This window comes from Heptranchias perlo, chromosome 2 (assembly GCF_035084215.1).
Source record: "Heptranchias perlo isolate sHepPer1 chromosome 2, sHepPer1.hap1, whole genome shotgun sequence".
NCBI lineage: Eukaryota > Metazoa > Chordata > Chondrichthyes > Hexanchiformes > Hexanchidae > Heptranchias > Heptranchias perlo.
Genome location: NC_090326.1, coordinates 100,062,408 through 100,084,752, shown reverse-complemented (window position 1 = coordinate 100,084,752; position 22,345 = coordinate 100,062,408). Strand labels below are relative to the sequence as shown.

The following is a 22,345-nucleotide window of genomic DNA, read 5'->3' as shown; positions in this document are numbered from 1 at the left end:
TTCTAGGAAACTGTCGATTTCTGTTTTAAATTTATTTAATGATGTAGCTTCCACAGCTTCCTGGGGCAGCAAATTCCACAGACCTACTACCCTCTGAGTGAAGAAGTTTCTCCTCATCTCAGTTTTGAAAGAGCAGCCCCTTATTCTAAGATTATGCCCCCTAGTTCTAGTTTCACCCATCCTTGGGAACATCCTTACCGCATCCACCTGATCAAGCCCCTTCACAATCTTATATGTTTCAATTAGATCGCCTCTCATTCTTCTGAACTCCAATGAGTAGAGTCCCAATCTACTCAACCTCTCCTCATATGTCCGCCCCCTCATTCCCGGGATTAACCGAGTGAACCTTCTTTGTACTGCCTCGAGAGCAAGTATGTCTTTTCTTAAGTATGGAGACCAAAACTGTATGCAGTATTCCAGGTGCGGTCTCACCAATACCTTATATAACTGCAGCAATACCTCCCTGTTTTTATATTCTATCCCCCTAGCAATAAAAGCCAACATTCCGTTGGCCTTCTTGATCACCTGCATACTAACTTTTTGATTTTCTTGCAGTAGGACCCCCAGATCCCTTTGTACTGCAGTACTTTCCAGTTTTTCGCCATTAAGATAATAACTTGCTCTCTGATTTTTCCTGCCAAAGTGCATAACCTCACATTTTCCAATATCGTATTGCATCTGCCAAATCTCCGCCCACATTCGACCCTGAGCTGAGCTGAGCTATTGACCCATCTCCTTTTCATCACAGAGGGTCTTAGGATGATTTTCCACATTAAAGGTGCAGTAGAAATGCAAATTATTGTTCTGCTTTCACACTCCCCCTCTTTGACCTCTCTGTTTCGTGGCGGGAGTGGCAACAGAGGCTTAAAATTCTGTGATTTGTTCAGATTTTTCCATGATCTGTTAATCAGACGTGTTGTTTAATTGGAGATTTTTGCGCCAGTCTATCAATACTGTGAGTTTAGTTTTTTTTATCCTGTGATATGTAACCTTGACATATGAAGGCTTGTGAATTAATTAATGCAACACTATTAGGTTACAGCCTATTGGAATGTGTCTGCAGCCAACTACTCATTACAAACATGTATTGGCAAACTGCTTGTGATTATTCCAGTCCCATTGTGACTTTTTATCACCAATGTTTTCATTTGTGTCTGGTAAGAGCCTATATTTTGAATGGAACATTACTATTACACTCCATTTATTTTCTATTGCTGTTGTTAGAAACACCCCTGTTTCAGATGCAGCACTCTAAGTGTCAGCTGTGGCTCAGAGGGAGCATGCTTGCCTCTGAGTCAGAAGGTTGTGGGTTCAATCCCAACCCCAGAGACTTGAGCACAAAATCTAGGCTGACGCTCTAGTAGAGAACTTGAGGGAGTGCTGCACTGTGAGGTGCTGCCTTTTGGATCAAACATTAAACCGAGGCCCTGTCTGCCCTCTCAGGTGGACATCAAAGATCCCATGGCACTATTTTGAAGAAGAGCAGGGAGTTAGTTATTTCTGGTGTCCTGACCAATATCCCTCAACCAACATCACTATATATATCACCCCCCCTTTCCTTGGCTCTCTATTTGCTTAAAAACTTTAACTCTTTAACATCTTCCAGTTCTGGCGAACGGTCTTTGACCTGAAACGTTAACTCTGTTTCTTTCCCCACAGATGCTGCCTCACTTGCTGAGCTTTTCCAGCATTCTCTGTTTTTATTTCAGATTTCCAGCATCTGCAGTATTTTGCTTTTGATCACTATAAAACTGATTATCTGGTCATTATCACATTGCTGTTTGTGGGACCTTGCTGTATGCAAATTGGCTGCCGCGTTTCCTACATTACAACAGTGACCACACTTCAGAAGTACTTCATTGGCTGTAAAGCACTTTGGGACATCCTGAGATCGTGAAAGGCGCTGTATAAGAACATAAGAAATAGGAGCAGGAGTAGGCCAATCGGCCCCTCGAGCCTGCTCCGCCATTCAATAAGATCATGGCTGATCTGATCCTAACCTCAAATCTAAATTCATGTCCAATTTCCTGCCCGCTCCCCGTAACCCCTAATTCCCTTTACTTCTAGTATAAGTCTTTTTTAATGTAAATTAAGTGGCACATATAGCTCATAACACATGGATCAGTACTTTTTGCAGTGGTTTTTGCTCCCTGACTCTGGAGGGAAAGGTGGCTAGAACCAGTGGCTCATATTTTTATTCCGGCTATTGGCAGACCTAAGCTTTTAGCCCATAAAGGGCTGCAATGCAGTTTTCACATTGGTCTCCTGGATATTGGAGAAAGCCTGTGGTGGCCAAAACTTGCAGCTGCACAGCCATTCCAACTATTCCAGCTATCACCAGCTGTCCGAATCCACAGTGTAAACGGAGAGGGGAGGAAATATTATTTTTGGCGGGGCATAACTTTAGATTAGAAAAACAAGAGGTGGTTTGACTAGATCCAGTGGATTTGTGTGGTGTTGCACATTTGTGTAGTGGTTCAGATATTGTTGCTTTTTATTTTAAATTTAATCTTTATTCCAATTTTTAAAATGACATTGTAGTAATTGGAGGGTAGTGAAAGAATCTAGATAGAGAGGAAGTGGAAGGCAGACAGAAAGGAGGGGGAGGAGGGACCTGGTACCCACAATGGTAAATTCAGACAATTCCTACAGGGCTTTTGCTGAAAGATAATTTCTCACCATTTTCTAATCTGTTTGAGGCCAGGAATGATGCAGGTCAGGATTTAGTTCTTGATTATTTGAAAGAATTAGTATAAAAATATGGAAATAGATTTTTTTAAAGCACACTTTCTTGTTTCCTGCAGTGGGAATTTATAAACTGGGAAGATAGCCAGATGTCTTGTAATTTTTAGACCAAATGAGGGTTAGACGTCCTCATTCTTGTCAAAATTTTCTTCTCGAGATTGGTCTGTCATTGTTTTGATGAAGATCCACTTGGTAACGTTTGTATTTTTTTTTACAATTCCATCTCCTTTCTTCTGACTCCTTCAATTTTCCCCTGTTTTGAAGATCATAAGTAAAGAGAGTCGTATGTTTTATAATTCCACAATCCAAACTATCCATTGGATCTACCTGTGAAAATTAGGTAAGCTCTTTACTACTAAAGGTATCAGCCTTTCTGCTCAAACTTGTTTTACCCATTTACGGTGATTTGCTAACAATTCAAAAACCCTTACAAATCCTTCTATGTCAACCCTTTCTTTAAAATTTGGAATGATAAATTTAGCAAAATTTATTCTGCAAGTTATGGGCTCTTCTCGTGTTGGAACTGAGCTCTTCATCCTGGCATTGCTCCTTCGTAGCATCCAGTCTGAGCACTTCTATCAAGTACACATTCTTTTTTTTCCCTCTGTTGTACTCCACGCTAATTCTAGCTTGCAATCATCGTGGTACTCATTGTTTTATACTGCTATTTGCTTCTGATCATTTTAAAATTTGAACATCCATTTTGCAGCTGCAGATGACATTTATCCCACCTGCTAACAATTTGGGCTAATTCCCAAAGTTCTCTTTTGCTGTTTCCTACAAAAGTCAGTTTTCATAGGCAAACTTGTGCTTGCCATGAGCTGAAATTTGACCTTATAAAATATCAGAAGTAGGTGAGCAATTGGCCCTTTGTCATTGCCTACTTTTTCCATTCATATGCCAATGTTCCAATAGGCACAGAGAAAAATCCACTCTCAGTCTAAACTATTAATGATACTTGTATTCAGAAGTAAGATTATACAGAAGTGAAAATAGATCACAGACTAGATAGCAATGCATTACTTAACTTTCAAAAGTACACTATAATCTGTCCATTTAGCCCAATATAATGAATAGTTTCAAGATTTCTAGAGTTCTTGTTATCAGAGTTCTTTAGCTGAAGTTATAAGGAATATAAATAATTTGGACTCAGGAATTGGAGGTATAGGGCATGATTTTAACTTGGAAAAATGGGAGGGTTGGGGGCAGTTAAAATTTTAAAAATCTAAAACTCGCCTCCAACCCGCCCATTTCCAGTTTTAATGGAGGTGGGATGAGGAGTGGGCACCCAACCCGCGCTCAGGAGACGGGTCGGTCACTAAAAACTTTCAAGAAGGCTGCAGGCCTCCATTTTAACAGCTTTTTTGTTCTTAACCCCTGGGGGCCGGAATGCCTGGGTCTTCTACCTCACGCTATGTGAGAGGAGGAGAGCAGGCGAGAAGGCTCAAAACAGCAGGTAAGTGCCTTTTATAGCACAGCTTGTGGGCCCGGAGAAGCAGGAGTACTTCCCCCAGGCCCAACAAGCCTACCTGTAGCGACCGCCCCCACGATCGCCGCCCCCCGCGATGAATCATAGAATCGTAGAAAGTTACGGCACAGAAGGAGGCCATTTGGCCCATCATGAACGTGCCGGCCAAAAAAGAGCTATCCAGCTTAATCCCACTTTCCAGCACTTCGTCTGTAGGCCCTGTAGGTTACAGCACTTCAGGTGCACATCCAAGTACTTTTTAAATGAGTTGAGGGTTTCTGCCTCTACCATCCTTTCAGGCAGTGAGTTCCAGACCCCCACCACCTCTGGGTGAAAAAAATTGAACTCATCTCTGCTCTAATCCTTCTACCAATTACTTTAAATCTATACCCCTGGTCACTGACTCCTCTGCCAAGGGAAATAGGTCCTCCCTATCCACTCTATCTAGTCCCGTCATAATTTTATATACCTCAATTAAACCTCCCCTCAGCCTCCTTTGTTCCAAAGAAAACAACCCCAGCCTATCCAATTTTTTCTCATAGCTAAAATTCTCCAGCCCTGGCAACATCCTCGTAAATCTCCTCTCTACCCTCTCTAGTGCAATCACATCTGGTGACCAGAACTGTACGCAGTACTCAAGCTGTGGCCTGACCCCCGATTTCCCCCCCCCCCTCCCCAGATGACTGAGCCCCTCCCATCTAACACTTTTACCAGTTCACACCCTCATCCTCTTCTCCTGTCCGACTGAGACCAACCTGTCAATCAGGCTAGCCTGTCGGGCGGGAAACCGTCAAAAAAAAAAAGTAAGATGTCCTGATGTCAAAATCGTAAAGACATCCGGGAAACCCGTACATCCGTGTTTCCCGACAGGAATTCTCCCCCCCCCCCCCCCCCCCTCCCCCGGCCACCTTCTCGACTCCCCGATTAAAATCATGCCCATGGCATCAAAATTTGCAGATGATATCAAATTGGGGGATATAGTTAAAAATGTGAAAGACTGCACCAAAATAGAAGAAAACATTAACAGGTTGGGCGTATGAATGGCAAATGAAATTCAGTAGAGGAGCAAAATGATTTGGGAATGCAGATACATAAATCGTTAAAAGTAACAATGCAAGTTGATAAGGCCATAAAGTGTGTAATAAAGAATGCAAAGTCCTGGGGTTCATTTCTAGAGGAATAGAATACAAGAGCAAGGAGGTAATAGGACCTTGGATGGACCACACTTGGAGTACTGTGTGCAGTTCTGGTCTCCATACTACAAAAATAAGCATGAAGCACTGCAGAAAGTAAAGATTTACAAGGAGATTACTGGAATTGAGAGGAGGCAACTATTAGGAAAGATTGAGCAGGCTGGGGCTGTTTTCTCTGGAAAAGAAAAGACTAAGGAGACCTAACACTGGCGAGCAAAATAAAGGAAAATCCTAAGATGTTTTATAAGTATATTAAGGGTAAGAGGATGACTAGGGAAAAAATAGGGCCCATTAGGGACAAAAATGGCAATCTGTGTGTGGAGCCGGCAGATGTAGGAGGGGTTCTAAATGAATTTTTTGCATCTGTTTTCACTGTGGAGAAGGACGATGTAGACATAGAAATACGGCAGGGGGACTGTGATATACTCGAACATATTAACATCGAGCGGGAGGAGGTATTGGCGGTTTTAGCAGGCCTAAAAATGGATAAATCCCCAGGCCCGGACGAAATGTATCCCAGGCTACTGTGTGAGGCAAAGGAGGAGATTGCGGGGGCTCTGACACATATATTCAGAACCTCTCTGGCCACAGGGGATGTGCCAGAGGACTGGAGAACCGCTAATGTAATACCATTATTCAAGAAGGGGAGTAGGGAAAAACCGGGGAACTACAGGCCAGTGAGCCTAACATCAGTGGTAGGAAAATTATTGGAAAAAATTCTGAAGGACAAAATTAGTCTCCACTTGGAGAAGCAAGGATTAATCAGGGATAGTCAACATGGCTTTGTCAAGGGAAGATCATGTCTGACTAATTTGATTGAATTTTTTGAGGGGGTGACTAGGCGTGTGGATGAGGGTAACGCAGTGGATGTGGTATACATGGATTTCAGTAAGGCCTTCGATAAAGTCCCCCACAGGAGACTGGTCAAGAAGGTACGAGCCCATGGAATCCAGGGTGCCTTGGCACTTTGGATACAAAACTGGCTTAGTGGCAGAAGGCAGAGGGTGATGGTCGAAGGTTGTTTTTGTGACTGGAAGCCTGTGGCCAGTGGGGTACCACAGGGATCGGTGCTGGGTCCCTTGCTGTTTGTGGTCTACATTAATGACTTGGATATGAATGTAAAAGGTATGATCAGTAAGTTCGCTGATGATACAAAGATTGGTAGGGTGGTAAATAGTGAGGAGGATAGCCTCAGTCTGCAGGACGATATAGATGGGTTGGTCAGATGGGCGGAACAGTGGCAAATGGAATTTAACCCGGAAAAGTGCGAGGTGATGCACTTTGGAGGGACTAACAAGGCAAGGGAATACACAATGAATGGGAGGACCCTAGGCAAGACAGAGGGTCAGAGGGATCTTGGTGTGCAAGTTCACAGATCCCTGAAGGCGACGGAACAGGTAGATAAGGTGGTAAAGAAGGCATATGGGATACTTGCCTTTATTAGCCGAGGCATAGAATATAAGAGCAAGGAGGTTATGATGGAGCTGTATAAAACACTGGTTAGGCCACAGCTGGAGTACTGTGTGCAGTTCTGGTCGCCACACTACAGGAAGGATGTGATCGCTTTGGAGAGGGTGCAGAGGAGATTCACCAGGATGTTACCAGGGCTGGAGCGCTTCAGCTATGAAGAGAGACTGGGAAGATTGGGTTTGTTTTCCTTGGAGCAGAGGAGGCTGAGGGGGGACATGATTGAGGTGTACAAAATTATGAGGGGCACAGATAGGATGGATACTAAGGAGCTTTTTCCCTTCGTTGAGGGTTCTATAACAAGGGGACATAGATTCAAGGTAAAAGGCGGGAGGTTTAGAGGGGATTTGAGAAAGAACTTTTTCACCCAGAGGGTGGTTGGAGTCTGGAACTCACTGCCTGAAAGGGTTGTGGAGGCAGGAACCCTCACAACATTCAAGAAGCATTTGGATGAGCACTTGAAATGCCATAGCATACAAGGCTACGGACCAAATGCTGGAATATGGGATTAGAGTAGACAGGGCTGATGGCCGGCGCGGACACGATGGGCCGAAGGGCCTCTATCCGTGCTGTATGACTCTATGACTCTATAACAGAGTTCTTTAAAATTATGAAGGGGTTCGATAGGGTAGATGTGGAGAAACTGTTTCCCCTTGTGGGTGAGTCCTGAACATGGGTGAATAAATATGATAGCCATTAACAGATCAAATGAGGACTTTCTTTGCACAGAGTGGTGAAAATGTGGATCTCGCAGTCACATGGACTGGTTGAAGCAGACAGCATTGATGCGTTTAACGGGAGGCTTGATGCATGAGAAGGGAATAGAAGGATACGAGGACAGGATGGGAAGAGGTAATTAGTCAGAGAGGAGGAACATGTGGAGTATGAACAATGGCCAGTAATTGACCAGTTGGGGCTAATGGCCTGTTTCTGTGCTGTAGATTCTATGTAATTTTATCAATACATGTTTCTAAGCATCATGCAGTTGTAGCTCTCCACGTGCAGTGTGAAGCTGGACAGTGTTGGGTTAATTCTTTAGCTTTTTGAATCTATTAAAAAAGATAGAGACAATTAACTACATTTATTATTGTTTAAAACATTCATCTTAAGACTACATACAGAGTAGTACATGCAGTCCTAAGTCTAGAAACTTGCATGTAAAGAACTTCCCAGGAATCAAGAGCGATGCCTTTCCAGGCCTGTTTGTGGTACCTTGCCTTGAAGTTAGCTAAAGTTCCTACTGAGTGAAGGTTTGTATCCCTTAAAACAATCATTGTTCGATTCTTGCTGAGTTTTAACTTTAGGTGTCTTATGACCCATGGCTATAGGGTCATATCCTGGTCAATATCCTGTTACATTATCATCTCAGCAACCTTTGTTTCCTACGTTATCAGTGTCATTGTGATCAAAGTGTAAGCTCAGTCAGTATATAGGACAAACCAAATTTGACTTACTCGTGGTTTAATCATCATTGCTCCATTAGCTGTTCTGTTTTCATTCTGTATTGAAATAATGTAAAACATTCTTAGACAGTTGAATCACATGAGCTAAAGCAATCATCAGCAGCTGTCATATTTATTCCAGGGTTTAGGCAGCTTCTGAGTACAGAACTGTCAGTCAGCAAAGACACAATGCTGATGAGCATCCTAGTGCCTGTGATGGCTAGCCAATGCTAATGCTGACACAATGTAGGCTTCCTTATTGCATCATTTACCAGATCAAAAAACTTCATCTGCTTTCTCACCGACTTCATTCAGCACCTCCCCAGCCTGACGTTATGCTTCTCGTGAGTGTTCTGTTTCCTATTTTTAATCCAATTTCTTGTGCACTTACTTTCTACCCTGGATTCTTATTGATTTTAGTTTCATTATTAGTCTTTCATATGGATCTTTGTTGAAGGCCTTCTGGAAGTCCAAATAAATTTTACAGCGGGCCTTCCACCATCTTTGTTATTTATAACATCCTTAAAGAAGTTGAGGAGGTTTGCCAAGCAGGACCTTCCCCTCTTGAATCGGTTGCTTACTGTGACTGTCACTATTGGATACTCCGTTTCCGTTATTTTACCTGGTACTGATGTAAGGCCAATGGGCCTGAAGTCCCCCTTTAAATATAGGCACAATGTTTGCTTGTTTCCAATCGTATGGAATCTCTCCAGTATCTAATCTTTCATTACTATAGCCACTGCCCTACAGTGTGATTTTAATACATTTATTTATTACAGGACAATCTAAATTTAATGGTGAATCCTGTCCTCTGCCTCCGTCAGATACGTTATCAAAATTTGGCTGTTGCCCCTTTGTGACTTGGTACCAAACGGAGGGACTAACTCAGCACCTATACAAAATAGGACACTCAGACAAGTAGATGTAAAAGAAACAGAATAACTTTTAATAATAATAAGGAACACAAACATGAATATAATTCCTAGACTGCAACTGTTTTAAGGCTTGAGGCAATGTGGGCAAGAGTCTTTATGAAATTTGGTTTAGCAGTAAATCAGCACATTAACTTCTACAGCCACCGCACCAACAATTAACTGTGCTGACCTAAGAAAACAGGATCAGCATCTGAAAACTAATCTCACCAGAGAGAACTCAAGAAAAGTTTGCAGACTTCCACTCAATTCTGCAGATTTTAAGGTTCTATTTGCTAGTTATGGGTTTGAAGAATTTTCAGTATATAAAACTTACTTGCTGTGTTTTTGGATAAAAGAATATCACTTAAAAAAGAAACGTGCCCGATTATAGCAAGTAGTTAAAATGTTTTAGAATAATTCCTGGCTTTTAGTTCACGTCCTGTGAGAGCACAGCCGAGAGAGATTGCTCTCTAATGAATCATAGGCTGTCCCATGTCCTGTAACTGAGTGGTCCGATTAGATTAGGATTTGGCTATGATTTGTAATCTTTGTTATATGTACACATGATATATTTCCTGCAGATGTTGAGCTGTGGAAAATTCACATAACGCAGATACCATTAGTATGGTATTTGTGTTTGTTTTTACTTGGCTAAAGATAGACCTGTCCCCTCCTCCCCACCAAATATGATTGTGAAAAGCTGACCACGAAGGCTCAGTGGGTAACTGCATCGCCTGGTGTGGTACGATCCCCGGTCTCTGGTGATCTTGATCGCAGCCAGGGCAGTGGTGCTGGTGGTGGTGGTCGAGGTGCTACGGTTGATCTCAGCATTGGCAATTGAAGGAGGTGGGGGATATCAGCCAGGGTCTGGCTCCTGATCACTGTCCATTGACTCCTTCTGGGAACACTTGTATCGATGTCTGTTGAGAACAGGAATGAGCTTGATTGTGATACCTGTTGCAGTTGAATAGTCTGCCCATATTTATTATCTAGGTTCACACAAGAATGATTGCTTGGGTGAGGTAGTAGAGGGTTGTTGGGCCCCATGGATACTCCAGCATGAGTGAGAGCCTTTAGAAGAAATGGAGCAGGAGTGGAAGCTGACTGCTTCTTCCTTGAAAATGACTGGGATGATTTGACTGTTGCTGTACTGCATGATGTTTGATAGTTAGTGTTGACACAGGGTTTTTATAGATTACAATTTCTATGTATTAATACAGTGATAATTTTTTTAAAAGCCTTCAGAATTACATTGATGGAGTTGCTAGTGGTTCTTGCACCTGGGTCTGATGCCAAAACTACTGTCATTTCACGAGGCTGCCTGTTTCACAGACTCTCCTAAAAGTGACTCATAGAGTCAAATTGGAACGGAGTCAGATACAGTTGAGCAATGGGTCATTCTCAAAGCCAAAAGCTTCAGCTACTTCAGTGTAACAATGATCTTTGGAGGAAAATATTCAGTCCTGACCTATAGTTTTGTTGCAAAATGTATAAATGTTTCCATTTTTGCTGCATTTCCAGCATTAAATTTGTCTGTGTTTCTTATGCTGTAAAAAGTGCACATTCATAAATTCTGTTGCTTGTACCCTCCTCACTAACGATCATAGCACAGTTAAATATATGTTGATTCAGGATAGGTGAGCTGAATGGGTCATTTTATGATCACTAAATGTTCTCCAGCTGCTGGTAAGCTTCAGAATTCAGTCTGGAAAATGGAATTAAAATTTAATGTTTTAAAAAAAATACTCCAAATGAAATCCTGAAAGTGAAACATCCAAAATGTAAAAAAAATGAGCGATTGTAACAGGAAATGTTTGTAGAAATTAACCATAAGTCTGCCATTGGGCCAAGTCTTGCTGGAGTGGGTCATCTCGTGGCGTACGCTGATGGACTTTTTCCTGCACCCTGCAGTTCAAATTTTTTGCGCTGTAACTTGCTGGAAGAGTGAGCTGATAACAGGGTGGTGAGGGCATCGGGGACCTCAGTGAATGGTGGGACCAACAGTGTATCTCCTTAACAAGGTTTAAGGATTGAGAAAGAAACAAAGGAACGGCAGAGAAGGAGGGTGAATTAGAGTCAAATCAGGTACAGGAAGAGAAATAAAGAGAGAGAAAGAAAGATTGGATTGAGAAAGAGAGAGAAAAAAGGGACAGAAAGGAAAAGTTTTTTAAAAAATGTAAAATTAGAAATCTTTTAAATCTTTAAGAAGAATTTGCTGCATGCAGGAATGAGATTGAACAGTTTAAATTGTTCCCTTTCTGGGCCAGAGAGATTGATAGGCATTGCATTAACAATTATGAAGTTGTTAAAAGGGTACTTTTGCCCTTAATCACCAGTCCTAACTTTCTGCAGCGAGTTTAATGGGCAATTAATGTGCAAATCCAGCAAGTTCTTAAAAAAAAAAACGGTGGGGGGTTAAGGGCGAGATGCCGTTTGTGCAAAGCAAATTGCAGAACGGCAAGTTCTGGAGATTCGCAACACATGGCGTATCTCTTCATCCCCTGAACTTGCTGGCCGATTTGCTCATTAATAAGGAATGAGGAAGGAGGGATTGCTGTACTTGGTTCGAGGGAATGAGTTGGGCCAAGCGGAGCAAGTGTCAGTGGGGAGCATTTAGGGAGCAGCGATCATATTATCATAAAGTTTTGAATAGCTATGGAAAAGGACACAGACCACACTAAAGTAAAAATACTCAATTGGAGGAGGACCAATTTCAATGGGATGAGGATGGATCTGGCCTGGGTAATTTGGAATCAAAGATTGGCAGGCAAAACTGTAATTGAACAGTGGGCAGTCTTTAAAGAGGAGATGGTTCGGGTACAGTCTAGGCACATTCCCAAGAGGGGGAAAGGTAGGGCAACTAAGGCCAGAGCTCCCTGGATGACAAAAGAGATAGAGAGTAAGATGGAACGGGAAAAACGGGCGTATGACAGATGTCGGGTTGATAACACAAGTGAGAACCAGGCAGAATATAGAAAGTTCAGAGGGGAAGCGATAAAGGAAGTAAGAGGGGCAAAGAGAGAGTATGAGAATAGACTGTCAGCTAAAATAAAATGGAATCCAAAACTCTTCTACAGGCATGTAAACAGTAAAAGGGTGGCAAGAGGAGGGCTGAGGCCAACTAGGGACCATAAAGGAGATCTACTTGTGGAGACAGAGGGCATGGCCATCTGTCTTTACCAACAAAGAAGATGCTGCCAGAGTCTCAGTAAAGGAAGATATGGTTGAGATACTGGATGGGCTAAAATTGATAAAAGAGGAGGTACTTGAAAGGCTAGCTGTTCTTAAAGTGGATAAGTCACCTGGTCCGGATGGGATGCATCCTAGGTTGCTGAGGGAAATAAGGGTGGAAATTGCGGAAGTACTGGCCATAATCTTCCAAACATCCTTAGATTACGGGGGTGATGCCAGAGGACTGGAGAATTGCAACTGTTACACCCTTGTTCAAAAAAGGGTGTAAGGATAAACCTAGCAACTATAGGCCAGTCAGTTTAACCTCAGTGGTGGGAAATCTTTTAGAATAGTTTATCCGGGACAGAGTTGACAATCACTTGATCGAGTGTGGATTGATTAGGGAAAGCCAGCACGGATTTGTTAAAGGCCAATCGTGTTTAACTAACTTGATAGAGTTTTTTGATGAGGTAACAGGGAGGGTAGATGAGGGCAATGCAGCTGATGTGGTATATATGGACTTTCAAAGGGCATTTGATAAAGTGCCGCATGGTAGACTTATCAAGATTGTGGCCCACGGAATAAAGGGAGCAATAGCAACATGGATACAGAATTGGCTAAGTGACAGGAAACGGAGAGTAGTGGTGAACGGTTGTTTTTCGGACTGGAGAGAGGTGTACAGTGGTGTTCCCCAGGGGACAGTGCTGGGACCACTGCTTTTCTTGATATATATTAATGACTTGGACTTGGGTGTACAGGGCACAATTTCAAAATTTGCAGATGACACAAAACTTGGAAGTAAACAGTGAGGAGGATAGTGATAGACTTCAAGAGGATATAGACAGGCTGGTGGCATGGGCGGACACGTGGCAGATGAAATTTAATGCAGAAAAAATGCAAAGTCATACATTTTGGTAGGAAGAACGAGGAGAGGCAATATAAACTAGAGGGCACAATTCTAAAAGGGGTACAGGAACAGAGAGATCTGGGGGTAAATGTGCACAAATTGTTGAAGGTGGAAGGGCAGGTTGAGAAAGCAGTTCAAAAAGCATATGGGATCCTGGGCTTTATAAATAGAGGCATAGGGTACAAAAGTATGGAAGTCATGATGAACCTTTATAAATCACTGGTTCGACCACAACTGGAGTATAGTGTCCAGTTCTGGGCACTGCACTTTAGGAAAGATGTGAAGGCCTTAGAGAGGTTGCAGAAGATATTTATTAGAATGATTCCAGGGATGAGGGACTTTAGTTACGTGGAAAGACTGAAGAAGCTGGGGTTGTTCTCCTTGGAACAGAGAAGGTTGCGAGGAGATATTCAAAATCCTGAAGGGTCTAGACAGAGTAGATAGAGAGAAACCGTTCCCATTGGCGGAAGGTTCAAGAACCAGAGGACATAGATTTAAGGTAATTGGCAAAAGAACCAAAGGTGACATGAGGAATAACTTTTTTACACAGCAAATGGTTAGGATCTGGAATGCACTGCTCCAGAGGGAGTTGTGGAGGCAGATTCAATCAAGGCTTTCAAAAGGGAACTGGATAAGTACTTGAAAGGAAAAAATTTGGAGGGCTACGGGGATAGGGTAGGAGAGTGTGACTAGCTGGATTGCTCTTGCATTGAGCCGGTGCGGACTCGATGGGCTGAATGGCCTTCTTCTGTGCTGTAACCTTTCCATGATTCTATAATGGAGTTAATATGCCGTTATTTATCCAGTAAGATTCGGCCCCCCATCTGTCACTCCAGCAAGGTTTAATCCAGGGCCTCATATCTCTTGATTCCCTTCGAGTCCAAAAATCTATCGACCTCAGCCTTGAATATCCTCAACGACTGAGCATCCACAGTGCTCTGCGGTAGAGAATTCCAAAGATTCACAACCCTCAGTGAAGAAATTCCTCCTAATCTTAGTCCTAAATGTCTGACCCCTTATCCTGAGACTATGTCCCCTAGTTCTAGACTCTCCAGCCAGGGGAAACTTCCTCTCAGCATCTACCCTGTTAAGCCCTCTTAGAATCTTATCTGTTTCAATGAGATCACCTCTCATTCTTCTAATTTTCCTTCCTAGTGTTGTACCACTTTGTTATGCCAATAGGGTGTGTGGAGGATGTGTAATTAAGAAGAAAGGTGGATTGCCTGACTGGAAAGGGCATCTTCATTCTTCGAATAATATGCATCCTCCAAACACCATGATGCGCCCCCACCCCATCAATCCCGAAGGTTCTACAGGCTTATAGTTTTTGGGAGGCAAGTGTTAAGGCATTAGTTTTACTGTAGCTTCAAATCAAAACAACTGGTGTGATGACGTATGTCCCTGGGGATTTATGCAACCCAGGAATAGAAGACCACAAGTGGCACCACCTATCTACAGTGTCACGGCAACATTTTTATCTGTGTGCTCAGCACCTGGGTTCCCCAGAACCTGTCAAGTTAGCCTATAGCACAGTATGTGTCATAGAATCATATAGCACAGAAGGAGCCATTTGGCCCATCATGCCTGTGCCAGCTCTTTGAAAGAGCTATCCAATTAGGTCCACTCCCCCGCTCTTTTCCCCATAGACTTGAACATTTTTCCTTTTTAAGTACATATCTAATTGCCCTTTGAAAATATCATATCATTTGAAGAATGAAGAAGACCTTGCAAGATGGGTAATCTGTCTTTCCAGTGGGTCCCCACTTAGTGAGCTACTTGCTCCTCAACATGTAAACAGTCATTGTTATGAGGTTTTTCTGCATAGGGAGTTGTCGACTCATTGCATTAGGACTTTAGAATGTATAATTAAGGGCATTTCAATTTAATGGCCCCATCTGTAAGTACTTGGTTAATGATTTAAATGTAAATTGTGTTGGACATTTCAAAACATGGTGTTTGCAAAGTGCTGAATGTTGATGTTGTTCAGTAAGCAAACAACAAATAATATCAAGACCAAAGAATGGTGCACTACGATTAATTTTGGATTGATCCAGCAAAGATTTGGTACGGGATTGGATACAGGGCAGCAGTGTTTTGGATAAGCTGGTTTACAAAAGATGGAGAATGAGAGGCTGGCCAGAGGAATATAAGGAACAGGACGAGGCCATTCAGCCCCATGAGCCAGTTCCACCATGCAATTAGATCGTGGCTGACCTGCACCTCAACTCCATTTACCTGCCTTTGCTCTATATCCCATGAAACCATTACCTAACAAAAAATTATCTATTTCAGTCTTGAAACTCCAATTGTCCCAGCATCCACAGCCTTTTGGGGGAGAGAGTTCCAGATTTCTGCTACCCTTTGTGTGAAGAAGTGCTTCCTGATTTTGTTCCTGAATGGCCTAGCTCTAATTTTAAGAACATTGGAATGGTGACAAAGTCATAGATGAAGCTTTCAGTGGCAGATGAGCTGAGGTTGGGGATGGAGGCCGTCAATATTATGAAAGTGGAAGTAGGTGGCCTTGTGATGGAGTTGGAGATATGGGGGTCAGAAGCTCAGCTCAAGGTTGAATAGGATGCCCAGTTTGCAAACCGTCTGATTCAACCTGAACCAGTGGCTGGGGAGGGAGATGGAGTTTGTGGCGAGGCTACAAAATTTGTGGAGGGGGCTGAAGACGAGGCTTTGGTCTTTCCCGTGTTTGAGCTGCAATCTCCTTCAGTTAATCAAGAGGTAGAGCTGGCCGTCATCAGCATACATGTGGAAGCTGATCCCATGATTCTGGATGATGTTGCTATGGAGCAGCATATAGATGTGGAAGAGGAGAAGCCAGGGATGGTTTCTTGGCAGACTCCCAAGATGATGGTGCAGGGGTGGAAAGAGAAGCCATTGCTAGAGATACTTTTGGTTATGATTGGATAGGTAAGAGTGGAACCACTGTGCTGGACATTGGGGGAAAAGAAACCTGATTGGAGAGATTCAGAGATGGAGTTACAGGAGGGAAGGGTATAAATCTGGAAGGCAAGAAGATATTCCAGGACTTGGGAGAAGAAAAGGAGGTTAGAAATGGGAATGTAGTTTGCAAGGACAGAGGTTAGGTTTTCTTTTTGGGCGGGAGAAGGTTAATGACGATGGTTTTGAAAGGGAAGGGACATTGCCTGAAGAGAAGGAACTATTTACTATGTCAGCGAGCATGGAGCCAGGAAGGGCAGCACTTTGGGAATAGGGCCAAGGGAGCGGGAATTAGGTCTCATGAATGGGGTGAGCTCAGAGAGGGCATGATGGGAGATAGGAGAGAAATAGGGATTCAGGACTAGGGTAGAGGAGAGAATGGGGCAAGTTTGGCTTGGTGGGCAAGAGGGAAGGAAGCAGCAGTGGCATCTATAAAGGTGGTCTCTATTTTGGTAGCAAGGAAATCCATGAGCTCCTCACACTTGTTATTAGAGGTGAGGGTAGAGAGCTTTAAGGAGAAAAGAAGCCAGGGATCATCTTTACTTTCCAGGATGATGGTGGCGTAATGGGCAATTTTGACAGCATAGAGGCTTGATAGAGCTCGATGTGGTCAAGCCGATGGTTGCCTGAGCTAGTTCTGCGCCAGATGGAAAATGATTGGGTCCGTGGATTGTTCACTGGCACCAAGCCAGGGTGATGCGATGAGTCTTACTCTGCTGAAGTGCACTGTTACCATTAATGGTTTCTGGTGGGGTAAAGTTACACATTTTGCAAAGAACCTGTTAATCTTCAGTGTCCTGTACAATTTATATTATAAAGCTGGCTCCTGAGGGAGCCCTGCGTTCAGAGGAAATGGTATAATACAAATTTATTTCTTTGGAGGCAGAACATTTTCCTCAAAATATCTCCTGTTCCTGATGCCAACTGGAAAATGTCTGGCTACTACGAACGTGAAGCCATCGATGGCTGGTCAAGCACTGGACGTCACTTGCCACTATTTCTTCTGGCCACAGGCCAACAAAGTGATTTTTTTACACACCACGTGTCGCTGGTCTCAGGAACAGTCTGTAGCCGGAAACCCAAAAGTCACGAACGCAACTTTTGAGCAACTAAATCTTCCTTAAGCAGTTGTGCAATATAAACGTGCCTTAATTTATCTTTTAGACCGTTCCAGCTGGGTTAACATCCACTAGAAGTTGGTGAGAGACCACCAAAGATGTTGATATACATTGCAGCAGGGAGTGAGAGCGAGAGAGAAGCTTCAGCACGTAGTTCTTAACTGTTACGACAGCACTTATACTTCCCCCCCCCCCCCCCCCCCAACCCCTTCCCCACCCTGAACTCGTGTTGTTTTCAAAGCTTAACAGAATTTTCTTCTGCAGTGTACATTCTAAAAGTCAAAACAGTTAAAGCCTTTGAGTGCACTTTGAATGAAAATCTTATTTTTCTGATTGTTTTTCATCTCCCTGTGCTCTTGCCTCATTGCAGTTCGGAGAGTTTTTGAATGATTTCCCTCTTTTATGGCGGGTGGGAGAAAAGAGACTTTTATCAGCAATGCCCGCTTGTGGTTTGATACAGTTGTGCTGATTTGGAACCTGATTGGACTGCGTGAACACGAGGGATTGTGTCTGTGTTTGGTAAATTGAATGCGAAGCATCCAGCTGATGAATAATTGTGATGTGGGGGAGAAGCAGTGTTTACCCTACACGTCGATGGTGATTTCCCCAGTGGATCTCCTGTCCATGAACTTGTGGTCTTATTTCTTCCCTAGGCCACTTCACAGCAATGATATGGAAAAGCAGCAAGAAGTTGGGGATCGGGAAGGCATCAGCCACTGACGGCTCCACGTTCGTTGTAGCCAGATATTTCCCAGCTGGCAACATCATGAATCGGGGATATTTTGAGGAAAACGTTCTGCCTCCAAAGAAGTAAATTTGTAAAATTTGAAATAGACCGTGAATGTCATAAATGGAGAAAAATGAGGGAATGAGCATTCACCTATATGATTTGTCATCCGCTGATCCGGGTCTGAAATGTATTAATGTTACACTTCCTCGTATAGTGCTCAAAAGGACCTGCTTCTGATACCTCTTTTGTGCCTTTGTTCAGTAAGTAAATGAATATGGACACAAAATAAACAAAAGCCTGATATATAACACTCCCTGCTGCTGTATAAGTAATCGGTCCACAAGGCTAGCCACTCTGCTACAGGTGCTGTGTGTATTAATAATATGGAACTGCTGTGGATGGTAGTTTAAGGCCTTGTATGGTATGCCGTGTTACACTGAGCATAGCAATATCCTTCTGCAATCTGTCCACGGTCCCACACTGTCATAACATGGTAGTTATTTTTTTCAATAATTAATTTTGTTCCCTTTCAATTTAAGCAAGTAATTTATTCTTCTCTCACTAATTGTACCCTCGTCTGCAAAGCGGGTTGATTCTTAGTTATTGTACGACTACACAGGCACCAGTTGCCTTCTGGCTATTTCTCTCAAGGGGCCATTACCATGACCCCAAGTATTAATGGGATATTTGACTGTGGAGGAGGGGAGAGACATCACAGCTTAGACCAATCCTGTCATCACCTGACATCAACATGCACTCACTTCCACCAGGAGTCACAGCGGAGTGATGAAGAATGGCTGATTTTCCCCTTCCTAACCCAGAGGCCAAATATAGCATCTTTATTGCCACTCCTCCCCTGCATCCACTGAGATCAGCTTACTCTGCATAGGGAAACAAACCTGGGACCTTCATGGCCTATAGGGTGCAGCTACGTGCTGCCCTAATCCATTGAGCCACAGAGGAGCAGGTTGGTTTTTAAATAATGTCTTGGAAACACATTTTTAAATATAAATATGGCCCAGTTGATTCTATAATGTAAATGGGCTGAATAGAATTGCTGCTGGCAGTTTCTCCCATTGCAAAGAATGAGAAGTCAAAAAGAGTTAGTTGTTATCAGTGGGAGAATGCAGATGGTTGTGTTGTAGACAACATGAAATGGGAGTGGAAGCAGGACCAGCAAAGTTTTAGAATTCAGCTGTAAAGTTTTAAGCTATTCCAGCATGTGTCTCAGCCTTCAGATAAGTTTCTTATCTTGGTTAGAGTTAAGGCATATGTGTATATTCTTATGTTTATATTTTTGATTCCTATTGTGTTTTCTGGCTGGCAATTGACCATCATGCAGCATTCCCCAGCCAAGAGAGCAGGACTTTCTGGGACACAAGTTACTTAGCAACCAGCAAAATGTGCTTCATGATTGGTCAGTGTGCAGTGGAATTAATGTGAACTGTGGCCATCTTCAAGGTGCATTATTCGGTTTCTTCCTTCCACTGCAACCTACCTACAGAAGGATTTATTTCCATGTGGCACTCCATTGATCCAAGAAAGGATGAAACTCACTCGACCAGGATAAGGAAATTTGACTGGTAGGCATGGAACTTGAAACTCTCCATCTTGTGGTTAGGAGTCCATCATTCAACTGCTTGAGCCATTGGGGACATGATCTTTTGAGGCAAAGCATTCATAATCTGTGGTGAATTTCTCACTAGAAGGAAAGAAAGAGGTCGGGCGAGAAGCCAATTTATTATTCTGACTCATTCAAGACTAAGACTAAACATCACTGATCTTACTGCAAACAATTGATGGTGGATAATAAGATCAAGGAATAAAAATTCATTGAATATATCTACTGTCACAAAATATTCAGCTCTTTTTAAGTTGTACTTGCATTTAAAAAGTTGTACCGATTGTTTTGGAAATTTCCATGATGGGTGAAAGGTTTGGGTTTGATGTGTTGTCCAAGCTTCTTTTCCCTCCCGTTAGTTGGTGCTGCTGCAGCACTTGGTATTCCTTTAAGTGTTAGATCTCTAATTTATGTTTTTTTTTACCTCTTAGATTTTGCCTGTATAATAGGATTGGGGAAGAAAGAAATGGTATTAGTATGAATGGTTCCACATTTTCTTTAACACCACGACCATAACTTTTGTCTTCATGAAACTAGAATGCTATACTCATTCTTCTATAAAGGGACAAATTAACACTGCAGACTAATTTGTAAATACGGATCAGGATGACTTGCTCGTTACCTGAATACTTGTTACCACAGCCTTGCTATACTTGTGCAGAGTGTGACATCTTCATATGAAGAAATCAACAAGTCTATATCTATATTAAAAATCTAATGTCGGCACGCAATTCCTGGGTACAAAATGTTACTTCCTGTTAACTTTTTCCATTATAAATTCCTCTGTCCACATCAAAAAGAAAACTGCCTACGTAAACTTATTACTTTGTAGTTATCCCCTTCTTTCAGTGGTGGTGCTATTGAGTATTGGTTTTACAGTTTCCAGCTCCTCTGCCTATATTGCAGAGAAACTCCCAAGCTCCGACCAACTCTACTTATCTGCTTCCCAAACTCAAGTTTTGCTATTTAACTATGGATGATCATAACAAAATCAAAGTAAGGACAGAATGTATAACATTAAAATGGAGGCTGAATTATGTCTGCTAGTCCTGTTCTAAATATACCCGGCCTTCTAATCCCCCCCGCCACCCCACCGACCTCCTCCACTTTAAGACTACATTTGCTCTGGACTCCCCACATGCAACACCATGGGAAAACAACTAATTAATGATAAAAATGATACAATGCACATTTGCTGACCATAATGTCCTGTGTTACACTTAATTATAGGCAAAATCTTTGCAACTGACAGGCTCACATACAACTTTTTTTAAAGGAAGCAAGACAATTATTTGGAATTTAACACAGAAACTCCCTCATCAAAAGAGACACTTTATTAACACAGAATATCTGTAGCCTATGACTTAAAAAAAATCAATTTACGACATTTCATCCTGGGTTCTGACTTGCAGCCTGAAGAACAATTAAACTCTGATTAACTTGAGATTATGTTTGCCTAACAATTAAACTTTGTGACCTTGGCAGCAGAATAATCTATGTGTAAAAAGTGTCTGTACAAATATATATATCTATCCCAAGACTTTGTATTTATTCTATACATTACGTTCATGTTTTATACAGTCGGTGTGTATTCAGGCGCAGTGTGGTGACTCCAGCAATTATTGCCAACTCACAATTGTATTACAAGATTTCCTATTTTGGACTTTTTCTTGGCCACTTGATCTCTCAATACCACACAATTTTCAAATTGGCTGAGCTTCTGAGCTTTTAATGCTCTGGACATGCTCCGTTTGCCCTCCCTTTCCATATATTTGAATGTGCAGGCTATGTTCAGTACAGCATTAAAGAGGCCCCTTTTCTAAAATTTAGTGATCTACTCACATATGATCAAATCTATTGCAACGTTTGGAGGTGAAAGTGGAGGAGGAAGGAGTTGCTTTTTACTTGGATGTAAAACCTGGACAAATCTATTGCAGCCTGAGATCCATATTTGTGATGCAGTGGCTGAACACAAAACAAATTCCAGGCGCAACATCTCTGGTACAGTCAAAGTCCCATTCTCCACCTGCAGCTGCGCCGCTGTGAGCAGGAGATGAACAGAGTGAGTCCCAGCCACAGCACCACAAGCAGAGAAGTATATTGTATGACATCCTAACTTGCAAGATTGACACACATCAGAACTTTTAAGATTAAACTATATGTCATTCTATATACTATTGAAGTTGTTTCCAGCTGTCTTGCAGTTTAAATATTTGAGTATAGATCACTCAAACTATACAGCTCCTGTTAGGTTCATCACTCTGCTTTTTTGTGCAGCATCTGAGAGAACATGGTAAGCAGTGTTTGTCTCCAGTACCCCCAATGCTTTTTAGACAAATAGTGAACTTCGGTTTATATGTTGGCCATGGAGTCTTTTTCTGTTTTGTTATGTCGATTGTTTCACATGAGGGTATTCACGGTCATCTTTTAATCTGCATTTTAGCTCCATTACTCATTTTTTACATTGCTCATTCAGATCTAAATAAGGTTTAAAAAAATATTAATCTGATTGTGTTCCTTAGGAAATGGTAACTCCTCTGCTTTGGCCATTTGATCTCCTTGGTTACAGTCTGATTACTTTCTCCCTGGCTCTCACTCCTTTCAGGCTCCAGCTTCCATC

At 42.3% G+C, this 22,345-nt stretch overlaps 1 protein-coding gene across 1 annotated transcript in view; it reads left to right on the top strand.

Annotated features, from left to right (window-relative positions):
* glipr2l (GLI pathogenesis-related 2, like) overlaps nucleotides 1–21,895 on the top strand; it is a gene marked incomplete at its 5' end in the record, with an annotated part of 36,629 nt that extends 14,734 nt beyond the window's left edge. Inside the window, one exon of the mRNA XM_067996056.1 lies at nucleotides 18,028–21,895. Coding sequence (XP_067852157.1) covers nucleotides 18,028–18,188 — 161 coding nt within the window. The remainder of the gene's footprint in view (nucleotides 1–18,027) is intronic.
* Between the last annotated feature and the right edge of the window lie 450 nt (nucleotides 21,896–22,345).